Genomic DNA, 21621 nt, shown 5'->3' on the forward strand with positions numbered 1-21621 from the left:
CAGCCGCTCCGCGGCATGTGGGATCCTCCCGGACCGGGGCACGAACCCGTGTCCCCTGGATCGGCAGGCGGACTTTCAACCACTGCGCCAACAGGGAAGCCCTCTTTTTTTTCTTTTAAATGGACTTATTTGGGGGGGGGGCAGTTTTAGGTTCATGGCAAAATCACGAAGCAGAAAGTACAGAGAGTTTCTCATATACTGCCAGCCTCCCACACGGGCACAGCTCCCCCACTGCCAACGTCCTCCACCAAAATGGTATATTTGTTACCACTGAGTTACCTACACTGACACATCATTATCAGCTTTCATTCTAATGTAGTGGAATTTATTCATCTTTTTCTTAACAGTTTGTGCTCTCAAGAAATTCTTTGCACCCCAAGGTCACAGAGATATACTCCTATATACCCTTCTTAAGGGTTTATATTCTGCCTGTTAATGGACCTGGAATCGATTTTTGAGACTGCTGTGTAGCAGGAATCTAAAATGGGCAAGAGAACCTGCCCTGCTATTCTCACAGGGTTATTGTGAAGATCAGAAGAGAAAATGTGTGTGAAAGGGCACTGAGAACTGTCACTGTACAAATCCGGGGCCTATGATGTTAATTTGATGCGGGATGAGAAAGCCATTTGAGAGATGGTTGTCTCAGCTCTCGGTTAGCTAATAAGTTGGTTGCATGTTAGGCTGCCAATAGGCCAGGCAGAAACAAAACTACCTCCCCCCTTCTGAGGCTAGAGGACATGTGTGGCCTTTGCAAGAAAGCAGATTCCAGTAAAACCACTGGGGTTTTTCTCCCCTCCACCCACACTGCACACTCCATCAGCCATCTGACATGAGCAAATGTGGTTGCCAAGAGAGCCCTGAGTCATAAAGAAAAGATTAAATTATGCTCAGGAAATCTGCTCACCAAAGTGCGTGAGTAACGAGATTCAGAAAGATGTCTGTCGAAAGCAGCAAAAAGCAAGTGTGGGTACTTCTCAGGGAACCTGCTGCACCCCCTCAAAGACGGATGACTCCACCCCAGCTCCTACTCCACCTGGAGAAGCAACAAAAGCCAAGGACGCGCCTGTGACATCTGAGACTGGGGACCCCAGCAACCTTCCCGTATGGAAGAGATAACAGCTCGAGGGGGAGGTGGGGCCGACTTCAGGGAACTGGGAGATTCAGATCCAAAGAGGCAGGTCTGCAGGGCTGGTTAGAGGTAGAGGGCTGAGAGCCCAGGGAGGAGGGGAGCAGGTCCATTGAGAGGTCACACTGCTGGAGGAGGCTGACAAAATCAAAAGCACCCTTTGACCTCAGAAGGTGGCATTGTTCGTGCTCCTTGAAGCACACCATGGCTGAGAGCCAGGGCTTAGGCAAGCCCTTGCCAGATGCCTGCTACCAGGCCTGTGACACTGACCTTGTAATTGCAAAGAATAAATCTAACTCCATATTGGATCTTTTACTTTAACATTTGTATGCTATTGCTTTTGCTACAAGTTAATAACTAAAAGAATGTTGCCTACAGCCTGAAAGATATAGAATAGCCCATTCTCAAGGCTCTGATCTTTAAAGGTATAACACTTTTCCATTCATATAGAGATAAAAAGTTGCAGAACAGAGAATATCTTTTGCCTTGTTGGAGGTTTATAGGAACAATGTGGCCAGGCCTACCTGGACAACTGCGAGAACAAAGGATTCCTTCACCAAGAAGTTTGCAGCAACCAATCACACCCCCTCACTTTTTAGTATAAAAGAGGCCTGAATTCTAACTCAGGGAAGATGGTTCTTTGAGACACTAGTCCACCATCTTCTCCGTCTGCTGACTCTCCGAATAAGGTTGCTATTCCTTGCCCCAGCAACTCGTCTATTTATTGGCCTGTCGTGAGCTTGCACTCAGTAACAGCCTCACTGGAAGGGGACTGGAGGGAAGGAGGGATATAAAAGAGCCTCAAGGAATTGTTTGGGGATGGCAGGTGTGTTCAGTATCTTGACTGTGGTGGCATTTCACAGATGTACACGTGTCAAAATTCATCAAATTGTACACTTTAAATATGTCCAGTTTAGAAATTTATATCTCCATAAAGCTGTTAAAAATTACCACAGAGTGTGGTGGTAATTTTTACTACATTTGCATGTAGATAGACAGAAGAAAGACTGGAAGGATGTTCCCCCAAATGTTAACAGTGGTTAGTTTGGGGTTGTGGGATTAGAGAGAATTTTAATTTTCCTCTTTGTGTTTTTCTACACATTAAAAAATTTCCAAAATAGATATGTTTTACTTTTGTAGTGAGAGGGAAAAAAGTGTTTACTTCAGAATAAGAGCAATCTCTAAGTCACAGGGATCTTGCGAAGATGGGCAACAGTGGAGGCAAGGCGGCGGATGCGCCATGTGTTGGAGCTGCAGTATCGGAGGCAACCAGCTTCGGACAAAACAAGCCAGCCCTGGGTCACATCTCAGCTCTGCCACTCGCTTGCTGAGTGGCCTTGAGCTAGGTACTTGAATGTTTCGTGCCTCAGTTTCCCCAATTATAACATGGGGGATGACTGTAGAAGCCTCTGAAGGTGGCTGAGAGGCTCAGTGAGGTCATAGCAGTGTTCCCACAGCATGGTAGGGACTGGGTGACTAGTAGCTGCTATTCCCTTCCTGTCTTAACTTCAAGGTGTTAAAAAGAATAGAACTGACTTAAGAAAAGCTTTATTAAAAAAAAAAAAGATAAAACCAAAGAGAGTTGAATGATCTCTGAAAAAGAAAGTCAGTTCTGGAATTGAAAATTTTTGAGGTTTCTCTTACCCGGTACCGGAAATCTTTCTCTCTCAACCAACGGTAACCACCATTTGTGCCCCCCTCCCTCCCATCCCCACCAACAAGTGTGTCCCCTCCCACTCCCCCTGCATATCCCCCTTCCCGGCCTCCCTCTCCTTCTCTGATACTCTGCTGTGAATTACCTGAGCTTGCCTCTCCTGCAGCTGCTTTTGGGGGGCAGAGACCATACTTTATTACCCTTCCCTTCTTTTATTTGTCCCTTTTCTGCAGACCCAGGAGTAACCACCTGTGCCCTCCCCATCCCCCATGCCCAGCCCAATCTTTGGCTTGGCCTTGCCTTCAGGGGTCTGGATGCATCCTTTACTGACTTAGTCTGGTGTCTTGGGCAGCTTACCATGCTTCCCTGAGCTTCAGCTTCCTCATCTGTCTACTGGCACCGATAACTCCTGCCTTACCTGGCTCATCAGGGAATGTGTTTTGTGACTTGTGCATTAAGCCTCACACGACACAGGTGAGACCAAACTTTCTTCAGTTGGCACCAGTTCCGGGAAGAGGAAACCCTCTCTGACACTCTACCCTTCACCCAAGGATGGGCTCCAGCCCCTGAGGACGTCATGTACTTCACTGTGACCACCCTTCTATGGTCAGTCATCTTCAAGTTGCTGACAAAAAGTGTTGTCTTCCATTTCAGTAAAGAACTAATGTTTTTGGGTTGGGTTGTTTGTTTTTTTGATATTGAGCTGCATGAGGTGCTTGTAAACTTTGGAGATTAATCCTTTGTCAGTTGCTTCATTGGCAAATATTTTCTCCCATTCAGAGGGTTGTCTTTTCATCTTGTTTATGGTTTCTTTTGCTGTGCAAAAGCTTTTGAGTTTCATTAGGTCCCATTTGTTTATTTTTGTTTTTATTTCCATTTCTCTAGGAGGTGGGTCAAAAAGGATCTTGCTGTGATTTATGTCATAGAGTGCTCTGCCTATGTTTTCCTCAAAGAGTTTTATAGTGTCTGGACTTACATTTAGACATTTCTCCAAAGAAGATATACAGGTTGCCAACAAACACATGAAAGAATGTTCAACATCATTAATCATTAGAGAAATGCAAATCAAAACTACAATGAGGCATCACCTCACACCAGTCAGAATGGCCATCATCAAAAAATCTAGAAACAATAAATGCTGGAGAGGGTGTGGAGAAAAGGGAACCCTCTTGCACTGTTGGTGGGAATGTAAATTGATACAGCCACTATGGAGAACAGTATGGAGGTTCCTTAAAAAACTAAAAGTAGAATTACCATATGACCCAGCAATCCCACTACTGGGCATATACCCAGAGAAAACCATAATTCAAAAAGACACATGCACCCCAATGTTCATTGCAGCACTATTTACAATAGCCAGGTCATGGAAGCAACCTAAATGTCCATCGACAGATGAATGGATAAAGCAGTTGTGACACATATATACAATGGAATATTACTCAGCCGTAAAAAGAAACGAAATTGAGTTATCTGAGGTGGATGGACCTAGAGTCTGTCATACAGAGTGATGTAAGTCAGAAAGAGAAAAACAAATACCATATGCTAACACATATATATGGAATCTAAAAAAAAAAAAAAAGGTCATGAAGAACCTAGGGGCAGGATGGGAATAAAGACGCAGACTTTACACTAGTATTCTCCATACTAGAGAATGGACTTGAGGACACGGGGAGGGGGAAGGGTAAGCTGGGACGAAGTGAGAGAGTGGCATGGACGTATAAACACTACCAAATGTAAAATAGATAGCTAGTGGGAAGCAGCCGCATAGCACAGGGAGATCAGCTTGGTGCTTTGTGACCACCTAGAGGGGTGGGATAGGGAGGGTGGGAGGGAGAGAGACGCAAGAGGGAAGAGATATGGGGATATATGTATATGTATAGCTGATTCACTTTGTTATAAAGCAGAAAATAACACACCATTTTAAAGCAATTATACTCCAATAAAGATGTTGAAAAAAAAAAAAGAACTAATGTTGCCCACCATCAAGCCATCAGACACTGTAGCCTCCCCAACAGTGTGCCCTGAGGAAAATTCAGGATGAAGAAAAAAGGATACTCTGGCCCTGGACAGATAAGATACATGTCAAAGGAATAATTTCAATGAGCCCAGACTCTTGCATCTTCCCATACATAGAAAGGCACTAAAATCATTAACTTGAGGTGCCTGTTTTTTATGATTAGCAATAATCTTTTGATGTTTGACTACATTTCTTTTTTCTCGACGGAAACTCCTATATATCCTGGCACCTCCCTTACCTCTTTGGAGCATTTCCTCAGAGTCATCTGAGAGGCTGTCTCTCGGGCTATAGTCTTTAGTAAGGTCCCTGAATAAAACACAACTCGTGACTTTTAGGTTGTGTGTTCTTCTTCAGTTGACAAGTCTTACTGAAATCTTCTGCTGGCTGGTCATTTAAGCTTCAAGCAAGCTCCCTTCTCTTCCCCCTCAGGGTGCTCCAAGTCCCTTGAGGCCAAGGCCACCTCATTCATCTTTCTCTCCCTCCCTTTGCTTTTCACCCAGCAAATCCACCCCTTGCGGAGAGCTAGCTCATCCGGTGCCTCCTTACTTGTTTGTTCTATTTGAACCACTCTGGCAAGTCTCAGCCAGGGACTTTTAAACCATTAAACTTTATGGTGACAATAGAACAAAGGCAGAGAGACAGATCAGTAACTAGTCATTCCAAAGGTGAAAGCACACCCTAAGGGTTTTACAAAAGGCACCAGAACAAAAGGTGTTCAAATAGGAAGGGCCCTGACCCCACGTCATTCATGGTGTGTGTGTGTGTGTTTGTGTGTGTGTGTGTGTGTGTCAGAGGAGAGGGGCAGCTGTGGCAGGGACAGTGTCTGTGGGTCTGGGCAGGTGGGGGGATCCGTTTGCAAAGTTTACAGCTTTCCTTTGACTTGAATCCTCACCTATCGCCAGATTGTGTGTTACAGGCCTGCTGGAGGCCAATTCTAGGCCAGACCAGTGCTTCAAAGAACCTCAGAGGGTGAGTTACTTAGTTCCCCCTCCAGGTCCTACATCCCTGTGCGGCCCAGCCTGGCAGGCCTCTGCCTGCCTTTTGTATCTGCCTGCTTCTCCTTCCCACCATCCCCTCCCCCCAGTCCCCAGTCAGTCTCGCTATCTGCCCTGCCACTGGCGTGACATCAGCCAGTCTGATGCAACCGTTTCTGGTCGGAGGACCAGTCCCTGACTGGCACAGTTCCCCTGTGGAGAGGAGACGTGAGCTCTGAATCGGCCCCACTGCCCCCCCTTTCAGTGGTCCTGCAGGGACCACCCTACCACCCTCCTGAAGATCGGTCGCGGCCACTGTTTAGCTCCTCCACCCCCTCACCGAGTGACCTTGGGAAACTCGCCTCACCTCTCTGTGCCTGTTTCTGCCTCTGGAAAACAAGACAATAACACCTACTCACGGGATTGTTGTGAGCGTTAAATGGGAAAACAGTGTTTCCCAAACTTCAGTCATTCAATTTCCCAACACAAATTTTACCATATCTGCACATCACCTGCTCTATTCTTTACTTGGTGTTTGTCACTGAATCAACTTTAAATCATCTCACTCTGTAAAAAATACACTTTGCTAAAGAACACTGAGCCCACGCAATTATTCCTTTCAATTGACCCATTTAAAAAACTCCTGTCCCCAAATCCTTCAATTCTTGGTCAGGACAGGCCTCTTTTGAGACACCTATATTCTTTTCTAATACTCATTGCCATAAATGCTTAACTACTGATATACAAAGTCCCCTGGGGAAGGGACATGCGGGCTGCTGCAACATGCTTTGGGAGACCCCAAGGTAACAGATAGGCAACCTGGAGCCCGTGCCCAAGGCAGGGTGCAGTGGCTGTGGGTCATGGGAAACCTCTGCCTGGGGGAGTTGCCGGCCACCTGGACCAGCGCCCTCCGCCCCCAAGCAGGGCGACGGGGGCACAGGGGACAAGGGAGCGCTAGGGCCTGGCTGCAACGAGATGTCAGCTCATCCTGGGAGTCCCACTTCAGGCCACTGTCAGAGTGCATTCCTCCTGCCAGTCGGTGCCTGAGGACCAAGTGTCAGGATGGCTGAGACCGGGCAAGGGGGGGAGGGCAGATCTGGCCTTCGTTAAGCTCAGGTCTCTCGAGCTGTGTGGGCTGGCAGGGCCTGACTCCGTGAGCTCAGAGCAGCCTGACCCAGCGAGGATTTAAGGGTGTGGAGCTTCATCGCTTCAAAAACAAGTCAATTAAGTGGTGCATAGGGCCTGCATATAACAACCCTGTAATTGTGCTCTGCACGGTCAGTTTAGACAGCACTTTCACATGCTCTGCTTCCCTGTGAGCTTAGTCAGGGCAACTCCAGGACTGTTACCCCAGTTCACAGATGAGGAAACTGGGGCTCGGAGAGGCTGAGATGTGTATGGAGGGGGAGGAATGAGGGATACTTGCTGGCACCTATTAGGAGCAGGCATGTTCCCGTGTCTGACCTCATCTAATACTTGGGACAGTGCTGGGAAGTATGGACTATAAGCCGAATAAACAAAGTTAAGAATCCTACCCAAGATGTAGCCGATTTGAATTTGTTAATTACTAGCAGCCCCCAACTTCCAGCTAGGGTATAACCCAAGATACGGTCAAAAGATATTTTCCCACTGAAATAGGGTTGTTATGGTATTTAGGTACTCAGGCTAGTCCAAGGAGGGCCAATTAACCCACAACACTCCAGAATTCTTGAACATGTATAGTGAACACTAGAAAAACACTGTTGTAACACCAGTAATTGAAACAGAAAAGCAATAGCACTTGATAAGAAATTACTTTTCATCTTGAATGCTTGCCTGAAAATCTGAGGCCAGATAGAAGAGTGGACATAATTTACCCTGCACTCCTATTTTAGAATTTAAAGAAAAAGAAGAAAAAACAGGTGGGGTGGGGGGCACAGAGCAGCCAGTGGGGAGCAGGCTGGAGAAAAAAGGACAGAGACAGTTGACCAAGTCGGGATGTTGTGTAAGGAAGAAGCAGGTCCCCGGGAGCCAGCTCCTTGTGAAGGGGCCGGCAGGATGGCCAGGGACCCTAAATTCTCTCCCGCTCAAGAGGCTGCTTCCCATTGGAACAAGAGTTCCGGCCTCCACAGAAAGATGACAGAAGGTACTGGACCTGCCGACTCCTGGGGAGTCAGGGGGACTCAGAGGCCTGAGAACAAGGAGGGAAAGGCATTTTCTCGGGAGGAAAAGTGTGTTTCCAATGGGTAGAACCGGAAGTGGATTTAAACCCCTGCCACCATGTACAAAATTCTGGAAGTGGGGGCAGGTGCAGCATCTGAAAGCAGCTAGAAAACCCCCTCAGTCCTGGGAAGAGCAGCCTAGCGCTCCGGCTGCTTTCAGCTCTGATGCTGAGACAGCCGGTCCCAGTCCTGGAGCCCCACGTACCAGCTGTGCAACCCAGCAGGTGCGTCACCTCTCTGAGCCTCATCTGCTACTGAAGAGGCGGCGCACTTCCCACCCAGGGCTGCTGCGGAGAATAACGTCCACAGAACAACTCAGGCACAGAGTCGGGCACACGGCTGGGGGGACACGACAGGTAATCAACACATGTCACCTCCCAGCCTGGCTGGCCCCCTCACTTCCTTCAGAGCCATCGAGGCTGCTGCCATAGCCCCCTTCGATCCAGGTCATAAGGCTGCAGCTGAAGGGTGGAAGAGGTCTTGCATGATTCAAAGTGGATATAAAGAGGTGAGAGGAGTGATTCTAACTTGAGATCAGAGCCTCACAGCTGGTCAGGCTGCAGGGGGCCACTACCTCCCATTCGTGGAGCCCTGCAGGAGAGGGGCCTGCAGTGAGGGCGGGCAAAGCAGAGCAGAAGGCCGTGCCCATGAAAATGTCTCTAACCCCCTCGTCCCCGTTGTTCTCAGGTAATGTCAGAGCTGGAAAGAGCCACTGATCTTCTGGTTCCACACTCTCACTGCACAGATGAGGCAACAGGCCCAGAGAAGGGAAGGGCTTTTCCCAGTTACACAGCCTGGCAGAGAAAGCGCTGGGCCTAGAAATCAGGTGTCCGAACACCCAGACTGGCAGCTGGAATCCCTTTCATTAGGAAACACTTGCTCATCCACCAAGAGTATCTGATGAATTTGCTTCCAGTCTTTTAAAACTACATAAATATAATTTTAAATTATATTGAAATATAGTATGATTTAAATAATATAGTATAAATTTAAATTAAATTATACATGAACACATTCTTTTAAAAATTAGTTTCATTACCTCCTGGGTATGTTGTGGTTATTCAGTGTTTATTGAATGAATGAATGAATGAATGAATGGATTTGTATTCCCACTATCCCAGTTCAGGCCTCAGTCTTTTTATAAGCTTCCCCATGAATGACAGGAATAAGTCTTTGATAGGTACCCTCCTCTGGATATCCCTTCACCAAGTGCCCTTCCTCCCCATACCCACCCAGTCCTACCATGGGCCCCACAGAAGGGACCCAGGGGCAAGGAGGGCAAACAAGGCTGCTCAGAGAATTCCTCTAATCCTGCTCCTCTCGAGGTCAAGGCTGGCCTTGGGACACTCTTTGGACTAGACTTGGGACAGATCTGGGACATCCAGATGCCATCTCCCCTGGATCCATGTCCCAGCACCCTGCTCAGAGGCTCCCTCACACTAAGTGTCTCTTTCATTCAACGGCTGGTTTTGCCTTTGTTTTTTCTCTCTCTTCCCCCTGGTGCTGGGGCTTGGAAAGACCCTGAGCCTCTGGTGGGACTCTAAGGGAATAATTCAATCATACAAAATTAAGGCTAGTTTGATGGGGGAATCCTTTCACGATGTATACAGATAGCAAATCATCATGTTGTACACTTTAAATATCTTAGGATTTTACTTGTCAGTTATGCCCCAGTAAAAAAAAATAAAAGAATATTAAGGCCAGAGCCTGGGAAACTGGCAGGGCCTGAGAGCCTGAAGATGGAGGCTCGGCCAGGCCCAGCACTGCTAAAAGCAAGGGAATGAGTGAGTTCTCCAAGATGGGGCACACCCCAGAGATGGGACCTGGGAGAGATCCTGGCAGGAAGTGAGAGAAAAAGTCATAGACAGAGTATCCCTAACTCAGGAGGAGAGTCAGGAGTGTGTCAGATACCCGAGATCAAGGGTAAAGAGAGAGTTCAAGAAAGAGGGTGTGGCCAGCAGCGGGAACGCAGCTGAGGACGGACGGACAGTGGCCTTCCCTTCTTGAGATGGATGTGCACCACCGTCCCCTGGGAGCAAGCTTGGGGCCTGGCTGTGACCAGAGGCCTTCAGGCTGGATCTGGTGCTGAGGAACCTCCCGGTGAGGCTGGACGGTGAGCCTGAAAGGGTGTGGACCCTCCATCAACCCCCAGGGATGAGTGCCCAAGACCCCACCGAGCAGAATCAGGGTGGGACAGAAACCAAACAAAGTCCTTGTTTAAAGCCACCTGAAATTCATGTTTCAGGAATGTTTGACTTGGGGCTTCTCTTTCCTGCAGCAGGATCTTTAAAGAAAACAACTCTTTAAAAGCCTCAACTCCAAAGCACAGAGCCCTCTGTGTGCCTCCTTCTGGTCTCTGCTTCAGGAACAAACCTCCTTTACTTTTTGGTCTGGAGTAAAGACCAAAGGGTAGATGGAGCCCCTGGGCCAAGGTGGGTGCAGCCCACGTCCCTGCCAAGGGTTCAGAGTCGAGCCATCACAACCAGACCTTGAGGCCTTCCAGAGGCTTCCACCCCAGGGGCTCAGGGTGGCTGGCAGATAGGGGTGCCATCTGGGAGCAGAAAGGGCCATATCCCTGCCCCAAACCCAAGTCCAGCCAGCTCTTCCCCTCGGGACAGATACTTGGTGGGGAAGAGAGGGGGCTGAGAAGTCACCCAAGGAAGGTGACCCAGGCTGGGATTTAAAGTGAGGCGGCCCATCCTCAGCCTTGGCCACTTCCAGATGATCCAAATCCAGAGCCTGCAAAAACAGCAGGGGAAATGTAGACAGAGGGACAGGGAGTTACTCCTGCCAGGCTCCCCAGGCCCAATCTGGCCCTCCCGCTGCTCCCTTTCCAGAAGCCCCGTGCCCGTGGGGCTGTGGTTGGTGTGAAAGTCCAGAGCACCTTCCCATGGTACACTGTGTCACCCCCAAGTGCCAGAGGTAGCTGGGCCTGGGCTCAAGTTTCCCTTCTGCAGATGTGGTAACAGCGGCTCTGAGAGGCTAGGGGCTTTCCCGGGGCCACACCACCGGGAAGCACAGACCCTGCTTTCCAACCCAGGTCTCCTGATGCCCCATCTTGGCATCCCACTGCCCGGCCAGGCAAAGGGCAAGAAGGAGAGTGTCTTTCCGTGTTGTGTTTGTCAGGAGCTGAAGAACAGATACCTAGGAACTACTGGTCAGGGGACTTTCCCAGCCCAGATCGGTACTGCCCAGGGATCGGTATTCTTGCTTGGTGACCTAATGCTCTCCCCACCCCGGCTACTAGGGGACAGATGAAGTTCAGGCACAAGACCCTAATAGGTCCTCGAATAAGCTCCGCCCGGGGCCCCATCCACCTCAGGGCTTGTACCCAGACCAAGGACCCTCCTCCCTGGCCACTAAGCCATGGACTCCCAGGAGGGCAGGGCAGGAATAGCCCCAAGGATCCTCCAGAAAACTCTGTCCTTACAGATAGGGAGATGGAGGCCCGAGGGCTGTCCAAGGTCATGCCCACAAAAGTCATAGCATCTTCCCCACAAATCATTTTGAGGATTAAATGAGATAATACAAGCCAAGCACTTAGCCCACAGTTAGCATCAAAATGATTGTTACTATTGTTGTCACTTTTGTGAGTTTGCCTATGGGAGCCAAGTTACCAGGCCTCCAGGAGAAGAAAGAGTGCCCTTCCTGTTTACAGTCCAGGCCTCTGACCCATCCGGCCTCTGACCCACAGCGGGTGGTGGAAAGGGCTGAGAAGCAGGAGATGGGGACCCAGCCTCGCCTGGCCTCTACTTAGCTGCGTGACCCCAGGGCAAACCCTGCTAAACCTCTCCCCGAGTGCCGGTGTCTTGCTTTTCTTCTCACTGAGAAATCAGCTAGATATTCAATGTGGGAATACTCCTTCCAGTGTGGGAATCTCCAACGTCAGCAGCAAAACGGTCCCGACCAGAAGCAGCTGAGAAAGCGTGTGCCTGGCTCCGAGGAGGCCCCGGCCAGAGACAGACAAAGGCGCCCTGTGCAGGCCCTGCCTCTGGCCTGGCCCAGAGTTCTGGAGGTTTCCATGCCCAGGCCCAAGGGCTTCCAAGAATCACAGTTGAAAGTTATTACTTGAAAATTGTCAGACCGTTTACTTTGCGTTCCTGGAAGCTGTTGTCCAGGAAAGGTGGTGACGGGTCGGGAGAGAGACAGAGTGAACACAGGAAGAGCGTGGAAGACAGTGAAAGGAGGAAGAGGGGGAGGAGAGAGAGGAGATGGAGTGGAAAGGTGAGAAGAGGTGAGGCAAAGACAGACACGGACAGACAGACTGGGAGGCTACAGAGAGAGGGCAGAGCTGGCAGAAGCGGCAGCGGTGGCTCTGAGCGAGGCCCGGACACAGGGTTCAGATGACCACAGCTTTGGCTTCTTTCAGCCCGGGCACTGCCCGGCCTCGAAACAGATGCAACAGGGTGCTTTCTTAAGCGGAAACCTCCTCTCCCATGAAGGCGGGCAGAGCCGTTGGGTGGTTATCTTGCTGTTCCCTTGAACACACTCAGCCCACACCTCCATTCCCCGTTGGCCGGGGGGACACAAACATTGCTTGATTCTGTAAAACACCACAAACCTCCCCTCCGAAGCAGCCCCTCTCCTTTGCTCCCCGGCCACCAGGAAACCCATACCAAACGGCAGCCACTGTGACTGGCATCGCAAAGGCCCTAGCAGGTCACAGAGTCCCGACCCAGGCATCACCTGGCTCCTCGTGCGGCGACAATCACTACCATTGAGTAAGCACCTACCACGTGCCCACGCTGGGGTCAAGCTCTCCACGTGCGCTGCACACCGAATCCTCATAAAGGCACAGTAGAGGCAATGATTCATCCCATTACACAGCAGGAAAGCAGGCCGTCCGGCCGGCTTCAGAACCCATGCCTTAGCTACTACTCTAAGTTGAAATAAAATATAACTGCCTGTGAAGCACAGTGTCGTGACAAAGGCTAAAGGAGCTTGGCTCTGCCACTTAGAAGCAGTGCCACCGCGGAGAAGCAGCTTGTTTGCTCAGTTCGGTTTCCGCAACTCTAAGACAAGAATAACAACTTCGGGGGTTGCTGTGAGGATTAAAGGAGATCATGTGAATCACTGAGCCCAAGCCCTAGCCCGGTGGGGCTCAGTAAAGTTTTATTAGTCAGGACAGGCCTGGCACACCTTCAGCCCAGCCTCTTCCCTCCACCGTGCTCAGCCTGCGGGAACTGGAGGAGGACGTGGGCGTCGCTGGAGCATCACCTGGGTGTGAGGCATGGTGCCCGGGTGCCCAGGAGGGTCAGCCAGCGAGGGGCCTGTACTCTGGGAGGTATTAGGATTCTGGTCCCCCGATCCCATGCTGCAGCCACCTCCTCTGTCCTATCTGTCCCACCCTCAGCCACTGGCAGGGCCCCCTTGGGTGGGGTGGGCAAGGCAGGGCAGGGCAGGGCTGAGCACAAGGCAGCAGGGCGTCATTATCGCTCCCAGCAGAGCTGGGGTCAGGGTTAAGCCTGCCTTCTTATCAGGTCCCCAGGCCCTGTGCTAACGCGTGCTGCCTGGCTCTCTGGGGGCTGGTAGGGGGGCCCTGAGGACGCTGCTCAAGGCCTTCCTCCTCTAAAATGGTCCCTGGAGCAGGAGTGGGAGAGGCAGCCCGGAAACAGAGAGAGCGCACCTGGCTTGGACGCCGTGTCACCCTAGGCAATCCCTTCCCTCTCTAGTGAAAATCTGTGAAATTGAGGGTGGAGGGGCAGCTGGATGACGTGACCCCTAAGTCCCTTCCAGCTCTAAAGAGTTAAGATCCTGTAGCCACCTGTGAGCTAGCCACCATGGTCATCCTGTTTACAGATGAGGGAGCTGAGGCCAAGCAGGGGGAAGAGACTCGCTCCCATAACATACTAGTTGGTAGCAAAGCTGAGTGACACCCAGGCCTCCCAACTCCTGGCCCAACGTTCTTCCCACCCCACGTACACTCTGACCTTCTAGAAGGTCATGGAGGAAAGGTGTACAGATGACAAGGGGGTGGCTGCTTCCAGGCTCCCCCTCCTTTCTTCAGGTTCCAGGAGTGGCCTGGGGACCTCTCAGAGGGGCTCCAGACATGTGGGCACCTGGCAGCCCTGCAGGGTTGGGGCCCAAACCACTCCTTGGTTCCTGTCCAAGGGAACGCAGGGACGGCAGGGCTTCTAGGTTGTGTGTGGAGAGCTGGCCCCATTTTCGGGCCCTGATAACACCCCTCCCCATATCAGTGGGCCAAGGACTGCGAGGGGTGTGTCTGGGCATCAAGGGCAGGTTCGGCAGAAACGTGGAGGTAGAAAGGGAAGGTGGTGCAGCTCAACTGAGGCCTCCAGCCTGGCCGGAAAGAATCTCTGAGGGCGCCCAAGGCTTAGGGGAGATGGTGTGGGGAGTCACAGGAAAGGGTGAGCTAGGTCTGCTTACACCTTGAGGAGCAGAAGAGCCTGATCCAAGGGGCTTTCCTAAAGAAATCCTAGAAACCTCAGGTTGGGAGGGCCCGGAGACCCAGAATCTACATCCCAGAGCAGGAGGGGACATGGCCACCTCTGAGAATCTGAGGAAGGTTACGTCCTTGCCCAGTGAGAAAATGAGGCCCAGGCTGTGGGGGGAGGTGACTCACGTGTGACTGAGGACTTGTGAGGCCCTGCCTGAGACGGAGTGAGCCCCCTGTAGAGCTGGAGACAGGGACCCGGTAGGTGCGGTCCTGATGAAGCAGCCAGGACCACAGAAGGACGGCAGCAGGTCAGGCAGGACTGGGCCACCCCAGACTCTGTGGCCTGGCCTTCTCAGCGCCCTGTGGAGCTGGGGTTCTGGGCAGGCACCATTTGGGCACCCAGCCAGTTCCATGAATATCCCTCCATCCAGGCTTTGACCCAGGTTCCTGAATCTTCTTCCTCTCTGGCGGAGGCCCAGACCACCCTGAGGACTCCCATTTGGGAGGAGGACTGAGGGCCTCTCCTCACTGCTGAGCAGCCTGGGCTGAGCTGAACACACACAGAGAGGCCACTCACACAGATCTGTGTATCACATACACACCTGGGGTCTGGGGCTCAGAAAGTCTCATGCCCTCGTCCCCTCACCCTGTGACCATGGACTGTGGGCTTCCCAGACAGGAAAACCTGCTTCAGCTTTAGTTGTAAACGTGGGCCCTAAGGATTTTAAATGTGGCCACTGAGGCCATTTACAACAAAGCTAAAACTGGGCTGCCTTTTTCTATGGCAGTGAGTACCTTGCATCCCTCCCCAGAACCCAAGGTTAACCCTGAGAGAGCTGAGAAAAGGCTTGAACCCCAAGGGGGGCTTGGGACTGGGGAGACCCTGGGACCAAGGCAAAGGAGGCGAGAAAGAACTGGAGTCCCTGGGTTGAATGAAGCTGGCCAGGAGCCGGAGAACCAGAGCCACAGGGGTGGGCGAGGCTGGGCCTGGGGCTGCCACAGACAGGGCGGGAGGAAGAGGGGAGGGCAGCCTCGAAGGCAACCCAGCGTAGAGAGAAACGGAGCCGAATCCTGCATCGTAGGTCACCCACCTCCCCAGTCCGGGCCCCCAACACACAAGCACATGTGCACACATAGACACACACCTTCACAGGCCCCCGGGGTGCTCATCCGACCCTTTGGTGATGTCCTTCCCTCTCACCTTCACCGCACCCCACTTCACCTGGGTACACGGGGGAGAGGAAGCAGTGTGGTCAGTGTCCATCTTCACCTCCTAAGGCAGCAATTCGGTAACTTCAGGGTGGTAGGATCCCATGGAGCACTTGACGGTAATTCAGATTCCTGTCCTCCCCCCACCCTGAGATTCTGAGTCCGTGGTCTGGGGCCCAGGTAATTCTGAGAAGGTGGTCCTTGGAGGGATGCTGAGTGGTCTGCTAGCTGTGTGGTGGAGAAAATAATCATAATCCTACTGGCTGCATTCATTGCGTGCCTACTGTGTACCTGGTGTTTTTCACGAACCACCTCATTTCATCCTCTGACAGCCTTCCTGGAAGGTGCCATTATTTCCATTCCCAAAGTCACACTCTGGCCACTAGAGGAGCCACAGTTTGACTTGGTTCCCTCCATTCACCCCAACCTACCCACACACACAGACTCACAGGGCCTGGGACCCACGCCAGGGTCAGGACCAGAACCAGCATCTGACTCCCCAGCAGGAGGAAATGGCTGGGTGAGACCCACCTGCAGGAAAGTTGCAGGGTTGGTCTGTGACGGAGAATACTCACACACACGCCCACAGCCCCCCACCCCCGCCACCCGGGATGAGGCAGGGGGACCAGCCCACCCGCGAGGCTCCAGGGGGCACGGCCGGACCGGGCCAGGCTTGGCGAATTCCCAGGTGGCGGGCGCCCCCTGCAGCCAGACAGGGGTGCTGCAGGGCAGAGGCTGGACTTCGGGCTCACAACCCGGCATTGCTGGGTTTTCTCTTCCATCGTCTCCAGCCGTCGCTGTGGCTGTTATGGTTGCCCCATTTTAAGGATGAGAGCAAGGTTGAGTGTCTTGTCCGAGGTCGCAGAGGACTCTGGCTCTTCCCCCCCAGGGGCTTCGTCCCAGCCCTTCAGAGCCCGCCTCATCCACACTCCCTCGCATCGAGGACAGACAGTGCAGCAGGGCAGCTGTAGGAGGTAGGCAAAGGGTATTTAATGGGCTTTGCGGGGGGGGGGGGGTCTCAGCACTCCCGCCAGGCGAGTGGGCAAGGGCAGGGCACAGAGGTCTCCACAAGGGGCTCAGGAGGTGAGGTTCGGCTGCGGGGGCTCCTGGCATCTCCCAGTGCGAAAGGTCAAGAGGTAGGCGGAGCCTCGTCTGGGGGCCTCCCGCAGCAGCGGCAGCACCGGGCTGGCGTGGAGCTAAACACACGGTGGGGGGGATGGGGGCTCTCCCTAAGCCCCGCCCCGCAGGCCACCCATAGAGGAGCAAGAAACTGCCCAGGCTGTCACCCACCAACAGGCAGAGCAAAGGGAGTGGGATGGCACCCCAGAATGTCACTGCAGGGGCTCTGGAGGGGCTGTGGGTTACCAACCCCTACATCACTCTTAATGCTCCACTTCCACGTGGTTCATAGACTGGGCTTCAGAGTAGAAGGTGCCTTTAAGTAAAGGAATTCCCCCTCTCCCACCCCCGCCAATTATAAACCACTGGACTAGTCTCAATCCTCATAAATAGCTGAGGAAACTGAGGCCCAGAAAGGGTAAGTGACTGGCCCAAGGCCACCCAGCAAGTGAGTGGTGCAGCCTTTTCCCTTTGTGTCTCCAGGGACCCCTGATATATTCTGGAGGCCTGTGACTCTACTGTCAACACTCTTCAGGCCTATAATGCCCCTCTCTCGAGCTCTAAGTGCTCCAGCTTCAGGGCCAGCCCAACACTGGGAGGCTTCTCCCAACACCTGTACAATCTGCAGACGCCCCCTCCCAACACACACAGGCACACATGCACGCTGCACACACACACACGCACGCACATGCACACACACTCCTCACCTCCTGGAGGGCTGCAGACTCACCACTCCCTGGGGGCCCCTTGCCTGGTTGGTCGAGACCCAGAGGTTGGGACTGGGGGCCAGACCCAGGCCCAGGGAGGTCTGGGGGACTGAGCGCGGAGGGGCACATCGGGAAGTGAGGGTTCTGCCTGGGCACCCAATCAGGCCCCACCGCTCTCTGCAGCCAGACAGCTTCGGCCATGTACCTGGGGAGCAACAAGCCAGATGCGAGTGGTTGTGGCCCTCCTGGCCTTGTCCCCCTCAGCCTGGGGAGCACACAGCCTGGGCATGGCCCTGCAGGGAGCTGTCACCAATCTCATCCAGGCTGCCATGCCCCTCTAACCCCATTTCTTGGAGCAAGAACCCACAGAGGCAAGGAAGGGGAAGCTCCAGATGCTCCCACAATACCCTGGAGAAAACTCCAAAAGAAGGAGAATAGTGAGCGTAAGGTGCTGGGAGCTATGCTAAGGGGCCAGCGGAGACGCCCCAGCTTCACCCCGCCCCACCCGCTCCAGGGGCCACCGCTCAGGCCTCTGCTTTGCCAACTCACTTGGGTCCCAGTGGTGCACAAATTGTTAAATACCAGTTGCTGGCACAGCCGTGGTCGAAGGGGTTGTGTCCTTCCAGGTATCGGCACTGGGCGGGGATGGGGGGTGTCGAGGACAGGAAGAAGAGCTCAGATCCAGCAAGACTGGGCAGGCCACCCCCACTGGCCCTCCCTGCACCGGTCAGCTCAGCCCAGGGCTGCAGCAAGACTCCAAGGACAGAGGAGCCAGGAGAGTCAGGCGCGGCGTCCCCAACCCACTTCTGAGCAGCTCTGGCACTGCACCGACCTCTCCTGCCTGCTCAGGGATCCCTCCCCATCACCTTGTATCCCCTTTTGCACTGTCCTCCCCCACTGTCTCATCTGGCCACACACATCCTCCTGCTACCTCCTTCCAGATCCTTTCGGATCTTCCTTTTGCTGATAAACTACTCCAAAGACAGTTCTCCACCCATGTTCCCTCAACTCCTCTACTTTCCCACATCTCATTCTTTCCTCAAATTGTGCCTTCACTGAATTTCCCTATCTGGAAGGACAGTTTGTGGTGCCTAATCCTATTTCCCTAAGCAAAATCACATGGCCTTGGAAATCTGGGCTGAAGCTCCTGAGCACCCAATGCTTGACCAATGTCAAGCCCAAAGGTCAAGTCCTCCCCTGGAAACTCTTGACCAGGTTTTCTCCTCCTCGCCTCCTTCTGCCCATCAGCCTCGCCCCCTCCTCCTTCCCAGCACAGGCTGAGTCTCATGGGGACCTCAAGAGCCTTAGCTACAAAGTGCTTGTCACGTCCTAAAGTGGCCCAAGAGCACCTCTGCCCACCACCAGCTCCCCTGTGTCCCATGCCCTTAACCATTATGATTTTTTGAGTTCTCCCTACTTTAAGGTGTTTCAAGAACTTAAGGGAAACTGGCATTCTACTCTCAATTTTAATTAAATGGTTAGAAGAGTTTGATTAAATTTACAATCAGAATTTTAAATCTAGAGAAATAAATTTTGATTTATTAGATGTACACAAAGAATAGAAAAATGTTGACTGCTCAGTGCTTAAAGGGATGGGGATTGTTTAACGAATTCATAAGAACTGACTAATAAAGTAGAGCCCTTCCTCTCCCCATATGGGACCCTCATCCATGAATGGAATCCAACAGCTCGGAAGTTCCCAGACCGTCCTCTCTCACCGGCTTCAGGCCTGGTCTCCTGCTCCAGTTCTGTATCTCATACGCCCTCATGCTCCACAGACCAAAACCAAAGTGGGTATCTACTCGCCCCATCTCCTGCCCAATTCCCTGCTGCCTCTGCTCTCTCTCCCCTTCTTCCCCAGGGATTGGGGAGTCAGACTTCTCTCTCTTTCTCTCTTTCCTTCTCTCCCAAAGCATTATGGATTCCTTTGTTGGTAGGTTCACTCATTTGTTCATAAATATTTGGGGACCTCAACACTGTTCCAGGCGTTGCTCTGGGGACTGAGGACACACCACAGACAACAAGGCCAGCCTTAACTTTCAGGGTGCTGAGGGCAGTTGGGGAGTGGTCAGGGCAGCACAGAGAGGGGATTGGTGAGAAGAGCAGGCAGCCCGGCCAACACTCCAAGGTGTGGGCAGGGGAGCAGCAGCCCAGGGCAGCAGAGAGAGCTGGACCCTGAGAGGCTGGGGAAGGGCCACAGCAGGTACATTCTGTTTCAGATGCTGCTCTGTGCAGCCTGGAAAGATTAGTCTGAGGATTGCCCGCTGGCTTTGGCCACTTGGAGAGTGCAGCATCAGTATGACAGTGAGGATGGAGGCTGGGCTGAAGTGGGCTGAGGAAGGTGAAGAACGACGACGCTAGTGGGCACAGCCAATGCTTTCAGGAAATCTGGTTGCTCTGGAGGGGAGAGTACAACAGGGGAGGCCTGTGATGTTAAGGGATGTTTGCTTTGTTTTTAAGATGTGAGAGACAAGAACATGTGTACTGATGATGGGAAGGAATGGCAATAATGATGACCTATGGGGCACTTACTCACACCAGCCACTGTTCTATGTATCTCACACACATTAACCCATGCTGTCCCCTTTTATGGATGGGGAAACTGAGGTACCAGATGGCTAAGTAACACAGCCAAGATCTCCCTGCTGGTGTGTTGTGAAGCTGTGATTTGAATTTATGTGGTCTGGCTCCAGAGCCCTTGTGATCTAAGCAAGTGGCCCAGCAGAAGTTGTGGTCAAGGGATGGAGGTAAGAAGGAAATAAAGTTGAGGTGTGTGAAGAATGCCTGACATGGGTTCTGGTAATGGGAAAGAGCCCTGCCTGGTGAATCACAGCATGCAGATCACATTTAGGTTTCTTAAGGCTGGAGATCCTGGATTAGGACAGCCCCATCTGAGCAGAGGAGGGAGGGCAGGCCTATGGCCTGACCTGGACTAGAAGAACCACAGGATGTGGGAAGGGAGGATGCTGCCCAGGAGAGGCTGAAATGAGGGACTGAGGCTGGAGAGAGGAGACATGCAGACCACAGGGAGCTGATGAGTCAGGGCTGCACACAGGAGTCACAGGTGGGCTGGGAACCAGATATGGGTGGGGTGGAGTGATTAAGTGGTGACTGGAAGGATGGGACATGGTGGGCAAAGAGGGTTCCTCTGTCCTTTCAGCTGTCTCAAGGTCTCCAGCCCCTCCCTCATTGATGTGACCTACGACAGTCTTCCTAAAACAGCCTTTAGTCAAGTCATTGCCATGTGGAAGGAATCCCATGGCAAGGGTGTTCACTTTTACCACTCCTAATCAACACAGTACTGAAAGTCCGAGACAATGCAGTAAGAAAAGAAAAGGAAATAAAGCCATACACGTTGGAAAGGAAGAAATGAAACTGTCCTTTTCACAGATGACATGATTTTCTATGTAGAATCAACAAAAAAACTATTAGAACTAATAAGTGAGCCTACAAAAATTGCAAGATTCAAGACTAATATACAAAAATCCATTGTATTTTCTTATAATAATAAAGAAATGGAAATGAAATTTTAAAAAATTATAAGAGCACACAAAAATGAAATACTTAGAAAAAATCTAACATAATGTAGTCAAGATCTACATGATGAAAACTGTAAGACACTAATGAAAGAAATCAAAAAAGTCCTAAATAAATGGAGAGTTACACTACTTCCATGGGTTCAAAAACTCAATACTGTTAAAATGTCCATTTTCAAAATTGATCTCTAGGTTCAACACAATCCAAATGAAAACCTCAGCAAACATTTTTTGCAGAAATTGACAAGCCGCTTCTAAAATTTATATGGAAAATCAAGGTAACTAGAATAGCCGACAGAACTTTGAAAAAGAACAAAGTTGAAGAACTCACATTGTATGACTTCAAGACAATATAAAGCTACTAAGCAAGGCAGTATGGTACGGTAAAAGGACAGAGTCCAGAAATACACCTACACCTCTATATTCAATTGATTTTTGACAAATGTTCAAAGGCAACTCAATGGAAGGATAGTCTTTTCAAAAAATGGTGAACAACCCATACGCCAAAAAACACAAAAAACCCATAAGCAAAAAAAAATCTTGACCCATACCTTGCATCATATACAAAATTTAACCCCAAATGAATCATAGTCCTAAATATAAAACCTAAAACTGTAAAACTTCTAAACGAAAACGTATGAGAAAAATCTGTGACCTTGGGTTAAGGAAAGATTTCTTAAT

General features: G+C 51.4%; 2 protein-coding genes across 3 annotated transcripts in view; both read right to left on the reverse strand.

Annotated features, from left to right (window-relative positions):
* TFRC (transferrin receptor) overlaps nucleotides 1–21621 on the reverse strand; it is a 117823-nt gene that overhangs the window by 93762 nt on the left and 2440 nt on the right. The window lies entirely within an intron of this gene.
* The window catches only part of ZDHHC19 (zDHHC palmitoyltransferase 19), a 68720-nt gene that overhangs the window by 41659 nt on the left and 5440 nt on the right, over nucleotides 1–21621 (reverse strand). The window contains exons 6-8 of the mRNA XM_089910038.1: nucleotides 17954–18039; nucleotides 17405–17609; nucleotides 1–16774 (exon numbers count right to left, since the gene is read on the reverse strand). The exon at nucleotides 1–16774 is cut by the window's left edge and continues 41659 nt beyond it. Of these exons, the coding sequence (XP_089766164.1) occupies nucleotides 16655–16774; nucleotides 17405–17609; nucleotides 17954–18039 (411 nt within the window). The 3' untranslated portion in view covers nucleotides 1–16654. The remainder of the gene's footprint in view (nucleotides 16775–17404; nucleotides 17610–17953; nucleotides 18040–21621) is intronic.

Source organism: Delphinapterus leucas, chromosome 4 (genome assembly GCF_059928025.1).
Source record: "Delphinapterus leucas isolate spDelLeu-1000000601 "Yukka" chromosome 4, BTC_Dleu_Yukka2, whole genome shotgun sequence".
Classification (NCBI taxonomy): domain Eukaryota; kingdom Metazoa; phylum Chordata; class Mammalia; order Artiodactyla; family Monodontidae; genus Delphinapterus; species Delphinapterus leucas.